Source organism: Protomyctophum bolini (genome assembly GCF_963924005.1).
Source record: "Protomyctophum bolini genome assembly, chromosome: 9".
Classification (NCBI taxonomy): Eukaryota; Metazoa; Chordata; class Actinopteri; order Myctophiformes; family Myctophidae; genus Protomyctophum; species Protomyctophum bolini.
The window spans coordinates 14,165,844-14,186,527 of record NC_137870.1 but is presented as its reverse complement, the minus strand read 5'-3'; the positions used below and the strand labels follow the sequence as shown (position 1 = coordinate 14,186,527).

The following is a 20,684-nucleotide window of genomic DNA, read 5'->3' as shown; positions in this document are numbered from 1 at the left end:
CCAAAATACAAAATAGGCGATCTACAAGCTCACAATGCGTCGTGATGCAACACATTGTAAGATCGGGTATTTTCAAATGGCCAAAATGTACGGGCTGAAGTGGGTAATGCATATTTGTTTAATAATAATCAAAATCTACAAAGTAACTAGTAACTAAGTTTTCCAATAATTGTAGTGGAGTAAAAGTACAATATTTGCCTCTAAGATCTAAGTATTGGAAATTGGAAATACCCAGTAAAGTAGCAAATACCTCAAAACTATACTTGAGCACAATGTACTTAGTTACGACTGTTTATGCGTAGTAACCCCACATAAACACGGCTACAGTCATCATGACCAGAGCGTTGGCGTCCATAGTGTACTTCCACAGCGGTTCCTCGCTGATGTCAGGCAGCTGTTCGGACGCCTCGTCCACTCCCTGCTCATTGGCCTCTGCGTCCTGTGAGCCACCGCCCACACCGCAGAACCAGCCAACCAGGCGGCAGATACCGGACTTGGGTGCCTCCTCCTCGTCAGCCACTGAGACGAGAAAGGGTGTAAACCACACTTACTGTAAGTCGCAAGAGACGCACGAGCGGCTGCAACTTGACGCGTCGGCAAAAAAACTGAAACGCTTTGCCGACGCCTCAAGTTGAAGCCGAACGTGAGCGTCATTTCCATCCACCAGCTGTTTAAAAACCAGGAAGAGACGCCTGGACTAGGCGCTTTCTTGCCGCTTCTTGGTATGTATATGTGCCCGCGCCCAAACAGAGGAGAAAAAAAATAACTATGTTAACTAATGTTGGTCAACTAACTTTTTTCACTGATGAAAACTAAGCTATAATCACTAGAACTAAGACTAAATATTTTGGCAATTGGCAAAAGAAAAAACTACAGTTAGTGAGGGACATGTGGAGACTGGAGAGGAGATCCAGTAGAGCTAAAAGGCAAGTCATTTTATGTTTGGTTGCGTTCTGAAAATAGGAGATCTACAAGCTCACAACACGTCGGGCTGTGATGTGTTGTGAGCTTGTAGTGTAAAATCTGAAAATTGCGACGCTGTCAAGGCCTGCCAAATTATTTCTTTGTCCACAAACTCAACTCTGCATCTAGTCGACTAATATCTTAGTCTATAAACTAAAACTTTTCAGGTGACTAAAATATGACTAAAACTAAATGAAAAGGTATTCAAAAGACAAAATAAAAAACAGCGTCTCTGACAACATCCCCTCCTCTTTCTCTCACCCGCCTCATGCTCAGTCTTCTCTCTGCTCTTCTTCTCGGCCGCCTGCCGGCGTGCTCGCCTCCCTCTCTCCTGGTCCTTCCAGTCCAGGTCCTCCCTCTCCTCCTTGGAGTGGCGGAGGCTGAACACCAGGCGATGGAGCTATAGGTTTACGCATAGGTAGGAAACACATTCATATTATTCACACAGTTTATATATTCAGTTTTATTCCCTGCCATCCTTCGGGTCAGTTCAAAGGAATGCTCCAGAACATTGTTCTGCATTTAAGTTCCTTTGTAATTTATCCTGATTTGTAATGTTGTGTTGATGTATTGTTTTGACTGTATTTGTGAATTGTAACCTCGGCTACTGTACATTGAAAATGAGGGCTTGCTCTCAACTGTAATTCTGAGTATAAATAAAGGTGATGATGATTTATAAAGCACATTTAAAAACAACCAAAGCCGGACCAAAGTGCTACACAGCATGAAAATATGTACATACAGGTACACAAGACATCAAGGTTAAAAGAGAATACAACAAAAGAAAGCATAGAGTAAATGAAACCAAAACAGGATGACAATGGCTGAGGAAAGAATGTAGTAGGAGCACATGAACAGTGTCCAACCATTAATTACTCCAAGGCCTTCATTTTAAAGGCCTGGGAGAACAGGTACATTTTCAGTCTGCTTTTAAAAATATCCAAGCACGGTGCAGACCTAATTAGTGGAGGTATGCTGTTCCACAATTTTGTTGATCTAAAGTAGCCTAGTGTTATCGGGGGGAGGAAGCAGCTCACATACTGTATGTAAGGTGGTGCCAGCCCATGGTGGGCTTTATAAAGAAATAGTGCATTTAAAAAAATCAATTCTGTATTTAACTGGAAGCCAGTGAAGGGAAGCCAAGATCCCAGCAAGCCAAATGACGTCATGATGATGTTATGTTGACGTCCTCCGGTGACATTCAGGACTAGGCCAGAACACAGCCCATATGGGGATGATCTTTACGTCATTTCAAGGACGTCTTCACCAGTTTAAATAATATAGCATATTCTGGGCCAGATCCAGATCTGGTTATGATATGACTTAAGTGGATTTGGCCTCTATTGGACTCTCTGTGATTCATCCAGGGACATCCGTCTTAGTGGGCAGAATGTATGTTGGTTGAAATCAGGTGATATTCTGGGCCAGATATGACTAGTCTTGGTTTGACTTGATCTGGCCACAATCAAGACGTCACTAATTCGTCCAGGTCCTGACCGTGCTTGCTGGGATGGGAGTAATGTGCAGGAACAGTTTGATTGAAAGTTTTATTCACAGGATGTGAATATGAATAGGTATGTACAATGGGTACATTTCAAACGAAAGCACAAGTCAATACAAAATCTGCTACGAGGATGAAACCGATAAGCATTAAGACTTGTTGTTGACGTCAATGTCCTCCATTTTCTCAGTGCTCAGTGCAGCAGCTATATGATTTAACACTCACATGTTGGTCGTCTATGGGCTCAGTGCAGCAGCTATATGATTTAACACTCACATGTTGGTCGTCTATGGGCTCAGTGCAGCAGCTATATGATTTAACACTCACATGTTGGTCGTCTATGGGCTCAGTGCAGCAGCTATATGATTTAACACTCACATGTTGGTCGTCTATGGGCTCAGTGCAGCAGCTATATGATTTAACACTCACATGTTGGTCGTCTATGGGCTCAGTGCAGCAGCTATATGATTTAACACTCACATGCTGGTCGTCTATGGGCTCAGTGCAGCAGCTATATGATTTAACACTCACATGTTGGTCGTCTATGGGCTCAGTGCAGCAGCTGACGAGCAGCACCAGCAGGGAGGTGCAGCAGAACAGCAGCACAGCAAAGTACAGATAATGGACCCCGCACACCAGCCGGGGGCAGGCGGACGGGAACAGGCAGCTTCCGTTACCAAACCAGAACTCTGGAACCATCCGGCACAGACCCATAGCCAGGCCGCCCATCAGCCCCCAGAACGCACCCTGAAGGGGGGGGGGGATTATATGAGATGAGATTCTGTGCTCCAAACCATCATGTTTTTTCTGTTTTTAACATAATGCAGAATAAATAATGGGCCTTGATATGAAAAGGGGTGAAAACCACTGGTCTAGTATGATCAGGTATAGGGCGTTAATGTATGGAAAATAAGAAGATAAAGAGGTTTCTGCCCGACAGCAATGATATCTGTAATGTATCTGTCTCACCGATTCATTGACCCTCTTGACAAACACTGCCAGGAAGAAGACTGACGCGATCGGCGGAGCCAGATAGCTTGTCACTGATTGGATATAATCAAACAGCTGACCACTCTGGGCAGCCTGGACCACTGGTATCCAGCAGATACTGATGGCCACGATACAAAGAACCCAGACTCTAGAGGAGAGGAGAGGAGAGGAGAGGAGAGGAGAGGAGAGGAGAGGAGAGGAGAGGAGAGGAGAGGAGAGGAGAGGAGAGGAGAGGAGAGGAGAGGAGAGGAGAGGAGAGGAGAGGAGAGGAGAGGAGAGGAGAGGAGAGGAGAGGAGAGGAGAGGAGAGGAGAGGAGGGGAGGGGAGAGGAGAGGAGAGGAGAGGAGAGGAGGGGAGGAGGCATTTGGTATAGTGTGAATAATCTTTGTGTGTGTGCAGGTGGATCAGAACTTCCCTCCTACCTTCCAACGACCATGAGCTCGCTCTCGGCGGCCTGCGGCCTGATGCGCGTCCAGATGTCCATGGTGAACAGGGTGCTGCTGCTGTTGAAGATGGAGGCCAGCGAGGACATGAGAGCAGCGAGCATCACGGCCAGCATCAGACCACGCAGACCTGCAGACGCAGGAATAGCAAGGAGAGTCCACACTAGACTAGAGGGTAGCATGGGTTCATAACATTGGAAAACTAACATTCTCGCTTTGATCTGTACTTTGCGACTTTGCGTCGTGTTTCACCTCGTTTAAGAGGGCCGCCATGATTGCATTATACCCGGTGTGACTGTGTGTGTGTGTGTGTGTGTGTGCGTGTGTGTGCGTGTGTGTATGTTTACCGCTGGGCATCACAGAGACCACCAGTTTAGGGTAGGCAATGTTGGAGCAGCCCACCTCAGTCCCACACACCATCTTACACACCTCTGGAACCACACAGCCAACCTCATCTAGAAATGGAGAACGCACACGCACACACACACACACACACACACACACACACACACACACACACACACACACACACACACACACACACACACACACACACACACACACACACACACACACACACACACACACACACACACACACACACACACACACACACACACACACACACACACACACACACACACACACACACACACACACACACACACACACACACACACACACGCACGCAGTAAAAATGTTGCGCCAGGGACTCAAATAGTAACCTGACTCCGCCAGATGGGGCAGCAGAGAGTACACTGGGTCCCCCCCTCCTGCGGGGGAACCCAGTGTACTCTCTCACACACACACACACACACACACACACACACACACACACACACACACACACACACACACACACACACACACACACAGAGACACAGACCTGGGTAGAGGACCCTGCTGATCATGCCAGGGAACACCATGAGGAACATGGGCAGCAGCTTGAGGTAGCCACACATGATGCAGCCAGCCTTCACGTGGCTGAGGCTGCGAGCCGCCAGGCAGCGCTGCACGATCACCTGCAACACACACCATTACGCATTTAACTTACAAATAATTGCGATTAATGATTTCATTGTGTTTTCGGCATTGGAATATTGCGACATTATGAATAGAAATTACATTTCCGCTTGCCTTTGGTAGGAAAAAACTTTCGCACACCTAGAAATCAGGCGTATGCACAGGTGCGTATAGGCCAGTGGACATCAATGAAAGGTAGAGAATACACCCACACACTGTGTATTTGCTCGGTACATGAGTACATTGCCTCCGGACCTTCTTCAGGCATGTAATGGTGCACAGGGCAGATTATGACACATAACTGAAATATACCACGAAATTACCGGCATTTTATAAATTGTATACTTTTAAAAAAAAGTAAATATATAGAAGAAAAATAGCTGATCTACAAGCTTACAATGGATTTTCAGTCACTACGTCACTGTACCAGAAATGAGTGGGAAGCCTGCTGCCTTCCTTAGATGTGGTAGCCTTTTCTCAGGCTCCCTCTCCACAAAGTCATGCGTTGTAAGCTTGTAGATCTGCATTTCTGCTTTTTGTCTCGCGCTGTCTATGGCAGTGGTTCCCAAAGTGGGGTCTTGGGACCCCCAGGGGTCGTTGAGGGAGTTCCAGGGGGTCCCCAGCTAAAATGATAGTTTGGAACCAAATGGATCCTTATGGGACTGTAACTCTGAGACTGTAACTCTCAGAGTTACAATATAAATTGGGGGTCCCAGATATAGAAATGCCATTAAATGGGGGTCGGTAGACTAATATGTAAAGCATGGCATATCTGTTCAAATGGGGGTTCGTGGGGTAAATAGTGTCAATTTGGGGGTCCTTGACATGAAAAGGTTTGGGCACCAGTCTCTCTCTCTGTACCCTTGATTGCGTTGTGGATGTGAAATGAAAATAAATCTTTCAGCTCCACAGAAAGTGTTCCTGAGATTCCTGTTCTCCCTATAAAAGACTGAGATTTTGAAGCCACACAATAGACTAGAGGGAGCAAGCATGATCTGGCAACGCCCCAAATTTAGAGCAAACAGGGGAAAGTTGTTATTCTACTAGTCTGCCACCAAAATGTGGAATCCAGACGGCTGACACCATCCATTAAAGGATGGGCTAATCATGTTTCTTTCCAAATTGTCCTGAAAGATTGTCTATCAGGAGACTACAAGTACATGCAAATTGAAAATTCCCATCGAAAGGAGGTGTCATTCACTGTCATCACTGGTTTTCTTTTTGTAGCATTTGTTGATGACAGGTATAGGTGTTATTGCTATGCTATGCTGATGAATTGAATACATACTGTAGGACACCCAGACTGTTGTGTTATCCTTTTATCCTAAATGTCCACGTTTACATTCCTGACTAACAAAGTATTCAATCGATCAAAACCTGTGACGTGACAACAACAACAACAACATGCAGTATTTCAGCGGTCACCTGGTCTGTGCACCAGTACCAGCTCCCCACGATGGCGATGCCAAACAGCACTCCGGGCCAGGGCAGGTCCCCAGTGAACGGGTCCCTCAGCAGGCTGAAGGCGTCCTCCCTGGGCGTGTAGCACTGCGGGGAGATGTTGTAGCGCTGGGGCTCCAGGGAGACCGTGGCACTGGGCAGGGCTGCGCTATAGCGAGCCAGCAGAGCACTGTAGCCCCCCACTTCAGCAAAAGCTGGTATAAGGGAAAGGAACCGTTGTCAGAAAAGGAATTAGCGTGAGGGAGGGAGAGCAGCGGAGTCTGGTCTGCATCGTTCCAAAAACAAAAAGTGAAGTACACATACATACAGACAGTATAAAGAGGAAATTGAAGTAAATTAATGCTCTACACCTACATCGTCACACAAAAGCATCAAAAGTAAGAGATATAATGAGCCTGGGAGCTGCGCTCCCAAATGTCCTATGCACTTAATTTCCTAGGCAAATAAAGTCTATTCTTTCTATTCTATTCTTTCTTTCTATGCAGCCTTGAACGACCTTGAATAAACTTGGATTCCTAGATAAATGTGGAGAAGGGGGCAAGTCTTTTCTTCTGCATTTTCCTCTCGACGGCCAAACCCAGTTGGTCGGGGGGGTAGGACCAAGGGATTTGGGATTAGTTTATAAACATTTTGGTATTTGTTTATAAACATTTGTGATTTGTTTATAAACATTTGTGATTTATTTATAAACATTTTGGGATTTGTTTATAAACATTTGTGATTTCTTTACAAACATTTGGGATTTGTTTATAAACATTTGGGATTTGTAAGTCTCATGGGGGGGGTAGGACCACTACCAGTCTCATGGTCGGGGGGGTAGGACCAAGGGATTTGGGATTTGTTTATAAACATTTTGGTATTTGTTTATAAACATTTGGTATTTGTTTATAAACATTTGTGATTTGTTTATAAACATTTGGGATTTGTTTACAAACATTTGGGATTTGTTTATAAACATTTGGGATTTGTTTATAAACATTTGGGATTTGTAAGTCTCATGGGGGGGGGTAGGACCACTACCAGTTTACCTGTAGTAAGTCTCATGGTCGGGGGGTAGGACCAAGGGATTTGGGATTTGTTTATAAACATTTTTGTATTTGTTTATAAACATTTGTGATTTGTTTATAAACATTTGTGATTTGTTTATAAACATTTGTGATTTGTTTATAAACATTTTGGGCTCTGTATAATATGTTGCCTAGGGCCTCAAAAGGCCTAGAACCGGCACTGCCCAGTGCAGCCCTAAGTCCCCCCCCCCCTGTTGTTCACTAACACACTGACTCACTCTGCCGTTAGTGCCGTTAGTGTTTCACTAACTTCAGCACTATGAGGTGACTGAGTAAACACCAAGCCACACCAAAGGGTCGGGTTGGGACACCAATGCAACTCATTGCAACTCAATGAGTTGTATTGGTGTGGTTTACCTCAAAACTCCCAACTCCCAATCCAACCTGAGCCTTTGGTGTGGTTTGGGCTTCACTGGTTCACACACTGTTGTTGTCAGAGATGTACTGTTTCCCCTCCTCCCCACTCTCCTTGCTGTTAGTCCAGCAGCCAACAGGCTGTTTTTGTTCAAAGTGGGACATTTGCTATATCACTAATTTGACGGAGATTATCAATCTCCATCTCTCCATGGGTTTTTATTTTTAACGCACAATGAATTTCACGTGCCTTTTACTTTGTAACTGGTATTGCTGACAATAAAGTTGAACCTTGAACCTTAACTGGATGTACAAATACCGTATGCACATTCTTGTACACCCTGTGACTACAAGAGTGTCAATTTGTACACTGTTGTAGTACAGACCTTTTAGGGTCAATTTAGTTCCAAACAATCATTCATTTAGCTGGGGATTGAAGACCTTCAAGGAGGAACGCTGGGGGTCCCAGACCCCACTACGAGTATACTAGCCTGTCACCAGATGTAATCTCTGGCGGGCCACTTCTGGCCCACGGGCCGGCTTTTGCCTAACACTGCCTTAGTTTGACCCGTCACTTGCTAATGTTTGCCTTTACAGGTTGTTAATGGTATGGTTATGGTCACATATAACCCCCTATTAAAAAATTGCTCAATGCGGACAGCCAGTCAAGCTGGTGGATTCTGTATATAGACAATATTTAGGCCAATAAATAAATAAATATACCAAATGTCCCACTCCACGACCCCGGCCGGACTATATTCCCTCTTGCCTTGCCCTAGGTCCCTATAAGGCCTGATTTATATAGTTACACAACGGTGTCTCGCACCAAACAATACCAGATCTCCAAACTCAGAACGTGTCGTGGTGCGACTCTTTGTGAGCTTGCGGGTTGGGGGGGGCGAAAGTATAAATCAGGATTAAAAGAGCACTTACACCCATTTTCAATCATATCTTCATAGCGGTCCTCACTGATGCTCATTATAAGATGGTTCCATTTCTGTCTGAATTCGTGGTCATTTCATTGATGCAAGGCTTCTATTTCAGTGTGCTAACGTTCCATGAAGAGTAGTCAGAGTAGCTGTAGTTTTCAATAGCTTGAGAATGCCACTTTTACACGACAACGGACTCCAGAGAAACCGTCCCGTTGCATTCTCATTTTTTTATTCAGCCTTTACACGGAGACGCAACAGTGGCTTAAAACGCTGTAGTGTGAAATCTGTGCATGCCAGGTGGCGGTGGCGGCGTGGCGCACTGCCAGATAGACCAGGCAGGCACACATACTAGAACCACTTCCATTCTACTTCCTATCACATGGCTATTTGTTTACACCATGGTTTACATTCACCATCGCTAGTCACTACATTTGTATTTGTAGGATGAGTGGGGCGAGGGAGCGCTTGCTCATTCTAGGGACTCCAAATATCGCTTACGGCTCTGTACCAATTTAATAAACATAAGTGTTGTGAGCACACGTGAGCCATGATGTCGCAAGTTTAGCAAATTCACCGTTTTGCCCGTTTAAATGGAGATGGGAGCCAGGAGACAGTTTCCAAAGATTTCCAGGGTGTTTTCACTTTGTTGCGTTTTGCCCGAAAGCGCCATTGTCGGACCCCCTGAAAACGACCGAGGAAGTAGACAGAAACAGAAATAATGAGGACCAATTATATGAAGAAAAAGGTTGAAAATGGGTGCTCCTCTAGTGTGAAATGTTTTGGAAACACGTAGCCCTACAGTAATGCGTAGTGGATGTCTTTAGTACACACTTACAAAATGTAAAACTACAAAACTTACAAAAGCCAGTGAGGACGAAGGCCCCGGCGATGATGACAAAGGTCTGAACCGTGTCTGTGTACATCAGAGCAGCCAGGCCACCTGTTAAGACACAAGGATAATACCAGTCAATACCATACTCTCTGACTGAGGAAGGTTGAAAGATCGAAATGTTGCATTTGACATTAAATAAAAAGCTCTTGAACCAGCAAGTGACAGTGTGCGGGTCTCCCTCCCTCTCTGAATTTGAATCCTGAAAAGTAGCAGTTTTGGACATAATGAGGTTTTTCCACCCAACAGAGATGATATATGAAGCGATACTGGAACCGCCCCCCCCCCCCCACACACACACACACACACACACACACACACATGCACACCATGCGTTATATATAATACTAGAGAGTGGATCGGGAGCGACAGCCCCGTCCCCCACTATTCATTTCAATGGAACTTGCTCAGTGGTGTTTTGAAGCACCCGGAAGACTGACAAAGTCTTTCGGGTAGTATCTCTCGAGCGTCTATTTGGTTGGCTAACTTGGCTCCTATGAGAGTACCGCTCGTGCTGCTCTTGTGGTACCTCTACATCATGTCACCTCACGCGTTCACAAAGCAAAGACCCAGCGGCGCTCTCTCTTGCTCGTGCATGTATTTCGCCCGTCTGCAGTTCCACCTTTGACCAGTAGGGCCGAGACTTCGACGTTGGCCAACCCTTCTGGGGCATTGACACACACACACACACACACACACACACACACACATACAAACACACATACCTGTAACTGTGTACAAGGCTGTGATGGAGAGGAGAGCAATGACAGCCACGTAGATGTTCCAGCCCAAAGCCTGCTGGATGAAGACAGCTCCCGAGAACATGTCCACCTGCACACAGGTGCAGACACACGGGAGGGAGAGGAGGCACCACAGGTGGAGACACAGGGGAGGGAGAGGAGGCACCACAGGTGGAGACACGGGGGAGGGAGAGGAGGCCCCACAGGTGGAGACACGGGGAGGGAGAGTGGGCACATAACGAGAGAGGAGGAGGAGGGGGTCATTTTCCATTTTTATTTTAACGGCTTTCTGAGTGCTAACCGCACACCCCCCTGTCTCACCATTTTACTGTTTTTATCGAAATTTTCTTTTCCCCATAATCTCAGTCTTTTCTTAGTGTTTGTCTAATTTAAGTTAATTTCCTTTTGTTTTCTCCTCCCCGTCTTTCACAAGCAAACTCAATGGAAAAAAAGCAGTCATTTACAGAGCTGGACACAGAGCTTGTCACCTGGCAGAGTGTGTGTGTGTTGCCTAAACAGATATACCGGTACATACATAGGGGACATACATAGACATAGAGACACACACACACACTGCTCAACAGTGCTACTTTGGGTAACTCAGACAGACATAGGGGTATACATACATACATACACGCACGCACGCCCGCGCGCACACACACACACACACACACACACACACACACACACACACACACACACACACACACACACACACACACACACACACACACACACACACACACACACTCAGTCAGTCACTCATAGGAGAGGTTGGCACCACTCAAAAATAAATCACCCTTTAAGACGAGTCTGGAGGTATTTACTGGAATGCAGATGACCATAGTTGAAAGAATAACCTTAGGCTAAATTCCTTATGAAAGTTATTTTGTACCAGTTGTGGTAATGTTTTGATGTAACTGTAATTTAATGTTAATGTTTAATGTGTATTAATGCAATTGAATCTGTTTTTATATTAACATTGTTGTAAATGTTGTGTATTAATGCAATTTAATGGGTTTTCTTTTGTGTTTTTTGTGTGGACCCGAGTAAGACGTACGTGATTGCCATAGCTAATGGAGATCCTTTACAAATAAATAAATAAACAAATTGCCTACATATTAGTAGCAAGAGTTACAAAATGAGCATTAAGTCAAAGGGCTGCCGTGTTGGTTCCCAGGTGTTTCTGTCTCACACTCACAGAGATCTTGGTGAAGATGTAGAGAAACAGAGAGATGACCGAGAGATAGAGGCTGATTCGGCTCCCTCCAAACCTCTTCTTCAGATACTGGGGCATGGTGATCACCTTGAAACACAAAGGACACGTTTTTAGATAGGCATAGGTATGGTTGAAACCCCAAATTGATAGAAGAGATTCTGTTACTTTGGGTATGCTATACATACTAAAAACTAACATCTTGGAAAGGCATAATTTTCAAGATAGCGTCCACAGTTGCACTACAGTATTCCATAGATGCAGTATAGTGGTCTCATACGCGTGAATCTATTCTGTCCGAGCATAGACATGGTAGTAGTGGTCAGATACAGTACACATGGTTTGGGGTCCCCTGTCCATTTCAAAACTGTATAGCTACATCCCATTCACTGATAGTCTGACTGGATTTTTTTAGGAACATTTATATAAACAAAATGTTTATAAAAAAATATTCATTATACCAGTGATAGACATACATAATACCAGACGACGAGAGATGTTGCAATGGGTCGAGCATAATACAGCGCATAATCCAAGAACTCATGCAATGAAGAATACAGTCATATACAGCAGTGGTTTGGTTCCCAAACTGTGGTGCGTGCACCCTTTGTTGTGCGCGAGGGCCTTCTGGGGGCCTGCCCCAAAGTTATTAGTGCAGCCACGTCCGGCAGCCGGCAAAAACTAGAGTTCTCAACAGGCCCGAAAATTAAGGCCCGGTCCTACCTGGGCCCTCATCAAACCCTGTACACTCAAGACACGCTCCATATAGGGCCAGTGCATGAGAAGTCGCTTCTCGCCCTCAGCAGGCGTCTTACTGGTTTAATCTAGAGTGAATGCACTATCCGTATTTTTTAGTCTGTAATGTATTATCTTGTGATATCTGTAAACTTGTTTTGTTTCTTTTTTTCTTCTTTTTGTATGTATATTATTGTGTGAGGACACCAGGAAGAATAGCTGTTGCCAACAGCTAACAGGGATCCTAAATAAACTAAACTATGGGGGATCCTAAATAAACTAAACCATGCAGAGCCCTGAGGTCAGATGATCAGTTTCTGCTGGTTGTGCCAATAACCAGCATAAAAAGAACGGAGGTGACCGAGCCTTCATGGTGACCCAGGAGCCTGGCCACCCGCCCAGGCTGTGGAAAAATACATACACATGAGGTGCCCAGTCGGTTCCATCTTTAATACTAGTCTGACTCATCTTTAGCGAGAGCTGAGCTTGACAGTCCATGTTTTTCCTTTACTGGTGCAATGTTTTGTTCATTAGTATGTTACCTGTCCTGTACAGCACTTTGTGACCTGGTCATGTTAATTTGCTTCATAAATACATTGTATTATATAGCTATAGTACAGTAGTCAATGGATGGGATGCAGTACACTACAGCATGTATGCAGTAGTGGTTTAAAATTTACACTAGATTCATTACAGTGGTCTTAGACTTAGTGGCAGTAAAGCACTAGTACATTTCCAAATAGATTCAGATTTTAATGTAGACCTTGATGTTATTAGTAAATAGGGAACATATATAAGACCATTTTCAGCTTGTTCTTTTTCCTGTAAGAGTCAAGTTGTGGTGGAATCCTAATGTAGATTCCATTTCAATGAATTCCTTGGATCCAAATTGTACGTAATGTTTTTTCTATGAGAGTCACTTACTAAAAAGGTTATGCATATTCAATTTGTTCCATTTTTGTTCCATGTGTAAGAAAGTGTTAAGGAACCCCATGGCACATTTCAGCTAGTTACCTGGCAGAAGTTTAAAATACACCCTTCAAGGATTAACCAGGAAACTTAGGTCAGTGTGCTTTAATCTTATTAACCACTTTAACGTATTATTTGGGTCCAAATTGTATAGTAAAGTAGGTTAAATTGTCTAGTTGGTTGCTTTTTTCTAGTTTCCATCTTGTGGTTTAAGGTCAGGTGTAAAAGTGCTAAAAATGCCTGTAAAACATCCCAACCATGCAGCATTTTGAAATTGTAAAAGAGGCTGGCAATACATTTTGCCATCTGGATAACGTTAAAAGTCACAGTATGACAGTAAATATCCATTGTTTGACCCCTCTACCACTAGGTAGAAATTAAGAGTTTATTTTAAAGTAGTTTAAGCAGCCCTGCTGGAAGTGAATGTCACAAATTGTGCAGGCATAAAAAAAAACCCCACCATTCTACAGATAATGCATGTGCTATTATTTCTGGAGCAGTTTCCAGAAGGATTGATTTTCCCAAACACTCAGAATAAGAATCTTTGTCAACTCAATTTCTTTAAGAAAGGTTCACAATTTAATCTCAGATTAACCCAGGCCTTCACAAAACGGCACCACTTCAAGTTCTCCATAAGCAAAATAAAGAAATGGCAGGGCATAATGCAAAAGTACATTTTATTTATAAAATGCATTTAAAAAAAATGATCAGACAGATTCTGACTCACTCATTGGAGCCTTAATCATCCTCCTCGCTGTAGCTTTCCTCATCTTCCTCCGTCTCCTCGTCGGAGCCTTCCTCACCCTCCTCTTCCTCCTTGGAGGTTTCCTCACCCTCCTCTTCCTTTTCCTCCCCTTCCATGACCTCTTTAGAGACTTCCTCCCCCTCGTTAGAGCCTTCTTCACCCTCAGATTCCTCAAGGTCTTCCTCTCCACTCGTTTCGTGTTCTCCCGTGCTGCCCTCGTCATCGTCCAGGTCTTCGATGAACGACTTGATCAGAGAGCGCTTGGAGGCCACAGAAGTATTCCCTCTGCTGCTCTTGTTGGAGTCGAGTGGGGAGGACCTGAGTGTGGTGGATCCAAGAGGGGTAGAACTGAGTGGAGTGGCTCCGAGGGGGGTAGAACTGAGTGGAGTGGCTCCGAGGGGGGTAGAACTGAGTGGAGTGGCTCCGAGGGGGGTAGAACTGAGTGGAGTGGCTCCGAGGGGGGTAGAACTGAGTGGGGAGGGTCCGAGTGGGGTAGGTCTGAGAGGGGTAGAACTGAGTGGGGAGGGTCCGAGGGGGGCATGTCTGAGAGGGGTAGAACTGGAAGCTCCCGGTCCAGCCAACAGGCTAATATTTGGCTGCTCTGTGTGGTCATCTTTCTCTTCACTGTCATCAATCACATCTTCCTCCTCGTCACTGTCATAGATCACAGCTGCCTTCTTTTTCTTGCTCATTATGATTGAGCCTGCAGATTTGTCATCGGCAGGGAAAATGGAGTCATTGCTCTCATCTCACTTTCATCCAGAGTTTCGACCATCTGTACGCTCCCACTCTGTGCTTCATCTTGTTCCTCTTCCCGAGATCCAGACGTGTCCAGGTCGACCACCACAGCAGGCTGGGGATACTCATGGGAGGGGGCAGATGCAGACATGTCCAGGTCCACCACCACAGCAGGCTGGGGGGCAGGAGTCCTTGGCTTCTCTCGTTTCCGAGAGGACCTTGGAGCTCCATCCTGAGCCATCTGTCTCAGAAAGGCTGCCTCAGTGCTGGAGCCCATGTTCTCTGCCAGCTGAGCATGGAGCATCGACTCCACCCTCATCCTCTCCTCAGCCTTCTGGACTCTGGTCTCGATCTGGTGCCGAGACTCCTCGTCCTCCTCCTCCTCCTCGTCGCTGACCACCACCTCAAAGAATCAAGATGAAGGTACATGGTCACTACCTATACACCTACACAGGTTCAAGCAGCAAAATGCAAGTGGTCCACCAAACAAGTGAGTGTTGGTTAGCATAATGCTGTGCATCACAATGAAACTTAATACAGCTAGAATAAAGAAAGAGGGGGGGGGGGATGTCTTCTGAATGTTGGTAGCAATAAGCATTAATAAATATATATATAATATAAGGAATGACAATTTGTACCGAGAACATTAGATCATGATCCGAGATGCCGAACATCTCCATGGTGTGGAGGTGCGCTATGTGTTCATCCAGCTCGGGGTCTGTCAGGCGGTGGCTGGAGTGGAGGCTCTGCAGCTGAAGCTGGGTGTTGGACGAGCGCGTCTCCTGCAGGCTGAACAGTTCCTTCAGATCCTGCTTACTGAAGTATCTGTGAAGATGAATACATTGAATGGATCATCTTAAATCGTTTTGAGACAAATGATTTGGCACTAGATAAAGTGCAATCAAACATAAATGTATAATTCCACACAGCATACCTGAAGGGGTTTTTCTTATCCCCTGTGGTCTGTCGAATCAGGGAGTCTTTGAAGACCTGACGCCTATAGATCTTCTCCTCCACTGTGCCACAGGTAATGAGGCGGTACATTCCACCACATTCCGAGTCTGCCCAATGCGGTATGCACGGTCCACGGCCTGGGCATCAGTGGCAGGGTTCCAGCTGGGATCATAGATGACCACACGGTTGGCAGCAGTCAGGGTGATGCCCATGCCGCCCACTTGGGTGGTCAGCAGGAAGACGGTGTAGCGAGCGTTATTCTGGAACTTATGGATGAGCTGCTCCCTTTCGGCCATCTTGCTGATGGTGACATCCAGCCTCAGGACCTTACAACAGGGGAAGTGGCTGAGTCGGTGGTTCTCAAAGGGTGGGGGGAGGGTGACCAACAAAAATTAGTTTAATTTTGCCATGATGATTTAAAGCAGTGGTTCTCAAAAAAAATAATACAATATTTAATCATGTGCCAATACTTCCATTGATCATGATGAATTAATGCAACTGTCTGCCTAAATAGCCTAAATACTAACCGATGACAAGTGTGTTGAATATTCTTTCTAACCATCATAAAAAGTATCCATTAGGGCTGGGCAATACTGTATCATTATCATGACACAAGTCTCAATGAGATTTTAGACTTTAGACTACATATCATGGGATTTTAGACTTTAGACTACATATCATGGGATTTTAGACTTTAGACTACATATCATGGGATTTTAGATAATGAGCGTGTGTTGCCTTGACCTTCAATCAGCATTTTATACTGACAAATTAATTGGTCAAACATTGCGTGACTTTTAGATTTTGGCCAACAACCACTTGAACCCAAGCCAATAGCACATCTACAAGCTCACAACTTGCAGTGGTTAATATGTGAAATATACACATTAACAATTTAACATGCATCCAACATAAACCAAAAACAAGTCTATGAAGCCATCTATAGATGTGTATACAAGTGTATAGAGGGGAGTCCCTGCTTCATCTCTGTCCGCTATTAAAGGGGTCCTTGCCCTGAAAAACGTTGAAGACCCCTAGCTCTGAAGGTAAAGCCTTGAGCAAAATTCCAAAAGAAGCTGAAAACCGTTGGACTAGTATTCTAAAATTAAGTACTTCTACTTTATCTGGAGAGGAAAAAAAAGTATCGGGACAAGTACAACTGTATTCTGTCTGCAACAAACATGGCCTAGCAGCCCTAGCTATTTGGCATGAAAACTGCAAATAATCAAAGTCAACAGTTACACTAGCTCTGGTCCATGCGTTGCAGTCGGCAACGCAAATGCATTAGACCTTACGATAATTGATTAACAATAGTTAATCAAACAACTCAAATTACGAAAACCACATTAGCTGCTACATAATAACAAACTCAATATAAAAACTCAAATCTTACCTTGGAGGCTTAAGCTTGGAGGCTGGAGCAACAAGATCACCGAGCCACGAAGCAGAGAAGCAGCCAAAAAAATCCAAGCCAAAAGTAAAGTATATAAATAATAAATTAAACTACTATAAACGCAAACAGCCGTGAGTGTTTGTTCTTCGTGCCCCGAGTTAACAGGCAACAGGTGTGTCTGGCTGGCTAATCTGAGTTCCCAGAAGTTTTATTTTTCGCCACTAGGGGGGAGAACTGGCTGGCTGTGTGGTTGTGACACACACACACACACACACACACACACACACACACACACACACACACACACACACACACACATACATATTAACTATAGGCCTATGATGATTTCGGGTGTGACAGTAAGTGAGTCAGTAAGTGAGTCAGTACAGTACAGTACAGTACAGTACAGTACAGTACAGTACAGTACAGTACAGTACAGTACAGTACAGTACAGTACAGTACAGGGACCCCCTGGGGACCCCCACATAGTAACTCTGTCATTTCTCAACCGTTTCTGACAAGGGGCGGCTCGCCGGAACGGGCCTGGCCCTAGTCTCGCGGGGACTACCGGGGAGTGGACCCCCACACGGAACTCGGACGCGGACGCAGTGCGGCTCACCGAAACCAGGCCGGCACCCTGGGCACGTTCCTGTGGGTCTGGAAGTTCCGGGGAACCCCTGGGGACCCCCACACGGAGTTGCACCACTCACTTTACACGGGTGTGAGTTTTTATTACTAGGGCACCCTAGTTGGGTTCTGGGGAGAAATCACATTTCTCTTTTGAGTCTCGAGCTAAAAGGTTTGGGAGCCAGTTGTTTTATATTTCTTATGATTATTTTGAAACTGCAATTCGTGGAAGCTTTGTATAGAAATAATCTCACCCAGTTTTTTATGACTGTAAATTTGGGATGTGACCGTGAAATTTAGATGATTTATATATAGTTATGTGCGTGCGTGCATGTGTGTGTGTGTGTGTGTGTGTGTGTGTGTGTGTGTGTGTGTGTGTGTGTGTGTGTGTGTGTGTGTGAAAAAGAGAGAGAAGGAGGGAGAGAGAGAGAATGAGAACCGTGTCTCATTCTCACCTGCATTTCTAAAACAAAACTTTAATCCACAACAATACAAAATGTTGATGTGATTGGGTGAATGATTGGGTGAATGGGTGAACATTTTAGTTCTGCCTCCCAGCCTGACTGGCAGAGATAACAACCATAGAGATAAACTACTTACCCCAGCTGTGAGGTAGACAGGTACAAACAGCCAACCCAGGAGCAGTACAATGAACAAAGCCTGACACATGAGAAGACACAGCAAGACACAAATATTCAGATCCACCAGAATAGCATATTAACAGCCAGTACAACAATACCAATATCAATATCACACCAACAGTAATAGTTATTTCCACTCCTTTCAACTTCAGTTTAATGTCTGAGATCCCAAAAGATCAATATTTATGTATCAAGTAGTATCATTTTGACATCGGAATAACTATCTACTAAGGTATAAGGAAAATACTACAAAACTAAACTAAACAAAGAGTTGTACGCTACTTACATTCCACTCAAACCCTCCCACTGCGATCCCACTGGCTGCCCCTGTGCCAGCCAGGCCCACAAAGTGGCCACTGCCAATATTACTGGCAAACAGAGACGCACCAACCTGAGAAAAACAGGTTAGGAAACAGTGAACCCACTAGATGCGGGATCTAGTCAGGTAGTCTACAGGTCAGGACAGGAACAAAGTAGAAAACATGGAGCTATCCATTCTTTAAAGCTCAATATGTGAGGTTTGAAGTCAATGAGGTCAGGGGTTTCAAACATTTCCATGCATGCCTAAGCCTCTGGCTTTGGTCCCTATCGCCAAAATAAACAAAATAAAATCACACTCGTGTGAAGTGACGGGCACCCACTGTATTTATATCGGCTATGCGTTGCTTTTGTGTTCTACACAAACATTAAAGTCCATAGACTAATATCCTCAAGGTCCATAGACTTGGCTGGCAAACGATATACATCATAAGTGCTCTAAACAACTAAACATAACAAATCCCATAGACTTGGCTGTCATATCATGTGATCTTCAAAAGTCATGCACTAACCTCATTATTGTGAACATATATATAGCTATTTTGCAATTGGTGGGGTTGGGGATGGGGGTCGATTTCATAAAATGTTACATTAAATCCCATTAGAATAGATCCAGCAATTCATTATTTGTCTGCACACTGCACTTACAGGCCACCAGGTCATGGTTCGCCCAGCCAGGAAGTACCCTCCAACTGTTCCACGATTGGTCCGGAACATGGACTGAAACACCGGCCGACAGACCAACACACACAAAATTGACAATTTGAGCGTAAACACTTAAACCCTACATACTGTACTACTTAATTGACAGGGGTCTATAGAGGGTATGCACATGCACAGAGTGGGTTTAATGTCATCTAACGTGTTTAATCAGATAGGACTTTTCTGTTTGGAATGGATATATAGTCCAGAAAGTCGTTTTTTGCAACAAACTGTTACGATTCAATGTATTATTATTTTTTGCATAAATAGCAGATTGACAAGCTTGTCAATATCAACGTGTAACTTCATGCCAAGTTTCGAGCTTGTAGATTTCCATTTTGATACTTTTATGTGTTACTAGAGTGTTTTATTTCAACAACAAAAAAGCAGAGTAGGCTACTAGAACAAATTAACACACACACTCACCCAGATGCCAACCGCAATGACCATGAGGAAGTATCCTATAATAACAGAGATATCTGCAGCATTGTTGATGGTCACTTTGTCTGCCATGGAGGTCACTACAGTGGGATTGTCCATAATGTTCCACACCTACTCCAGGATATGCGTTGAATTTAGTTTTAGGACTATAAAAGTCAAACGAATATGTCCACTCCCAGGAGGTTTGAGAGAGAATAAACAGTAGGCACGGCGGTATAGGGCTGAGATGGACATTCCTGTAAGCTAAGACCTTTGGTCAGCAGGGCCTAATGAGCAGATTCAGCACTATATTATTGATAGTAATTATTAACACCAACCTTAAAATGATCACCAACAGTCCAGTTTTAGGTAAACAGTTTGGGGTGCAATATAGCCCAGGGCCACCATGTTGAATCTGAGCCGGATGTTCCATTAGAAGTGTAACATTTAATCAAACAAATTAGATTATAATCAATTTTAATTAAACTAAAGATGTCACTTAAATACAGTAGCGAAAATAGCAGATATACTGTACAGCTTGTAGATTATAACTGACAACTTTAGTCAAATCAATTAGAATCTTTTCACAAAATATGCTGTATATAAATAGAATAACCGCCTAAGAAATTGTCTAATCGATAGTTACAAAGCTATTCTGCATCCATATCATTCAGTTTGAAATGCAGTAGCAGAAGTACTATTTTTTCTTTAGCATTGTTGCAATACACAATGTAGAAATAGTTAAGTAAAAGTATTAAAAAAATCACACCCGTGTGAACTGAGTGGTTGTAGGAGTGGTTGCACCACTCAAAAACAGAGTAAAAGTACAAAGGTATTGGCACCAAATATGTTTAAAGTACCAG

General features: G+C 44.2%; 1 protein-coding gene across 1 annotated transcript; it reads right to left on the bottom strand.

Moving 5' to 3' along the window:
- Window positions 1-292: 292 nt before the first annotated feature.
- On the bottom strand, window positions 293-19,914 carry slc5a2 (solute carrier family 5 member 2; the record flags this gene model as incomplete). Its single annotated transcript, XM_080771713.1, has 15 exons — window positions 293-519; window positions 1,225-1,363; window positions 2,996-3,211; window positions 3,434-3,602; window positions 3,877-4,027; window positions 4,245-4,352; window positions 4,784-4,919; window positions 6,346-6,575; window positions 9,594-9,674; window positions 10,349-10,454; window positions 11,565-11,669; window positions 18,341-18,400; window positions 18,668-18,772; window positions 19,348-19,419; window positions 19,828-19,914. The coding sequence occupies 15 exons, from the start codon at window positions 19,912-19,914 to the stop codon at window positions 293-295; spliced, it is 1,992 nt and encodes a 663-aa protein (XP_080627839.1).
- Between the last annotated feature and the right edge of the window lie 770 nt (window positions 19,915-20,684).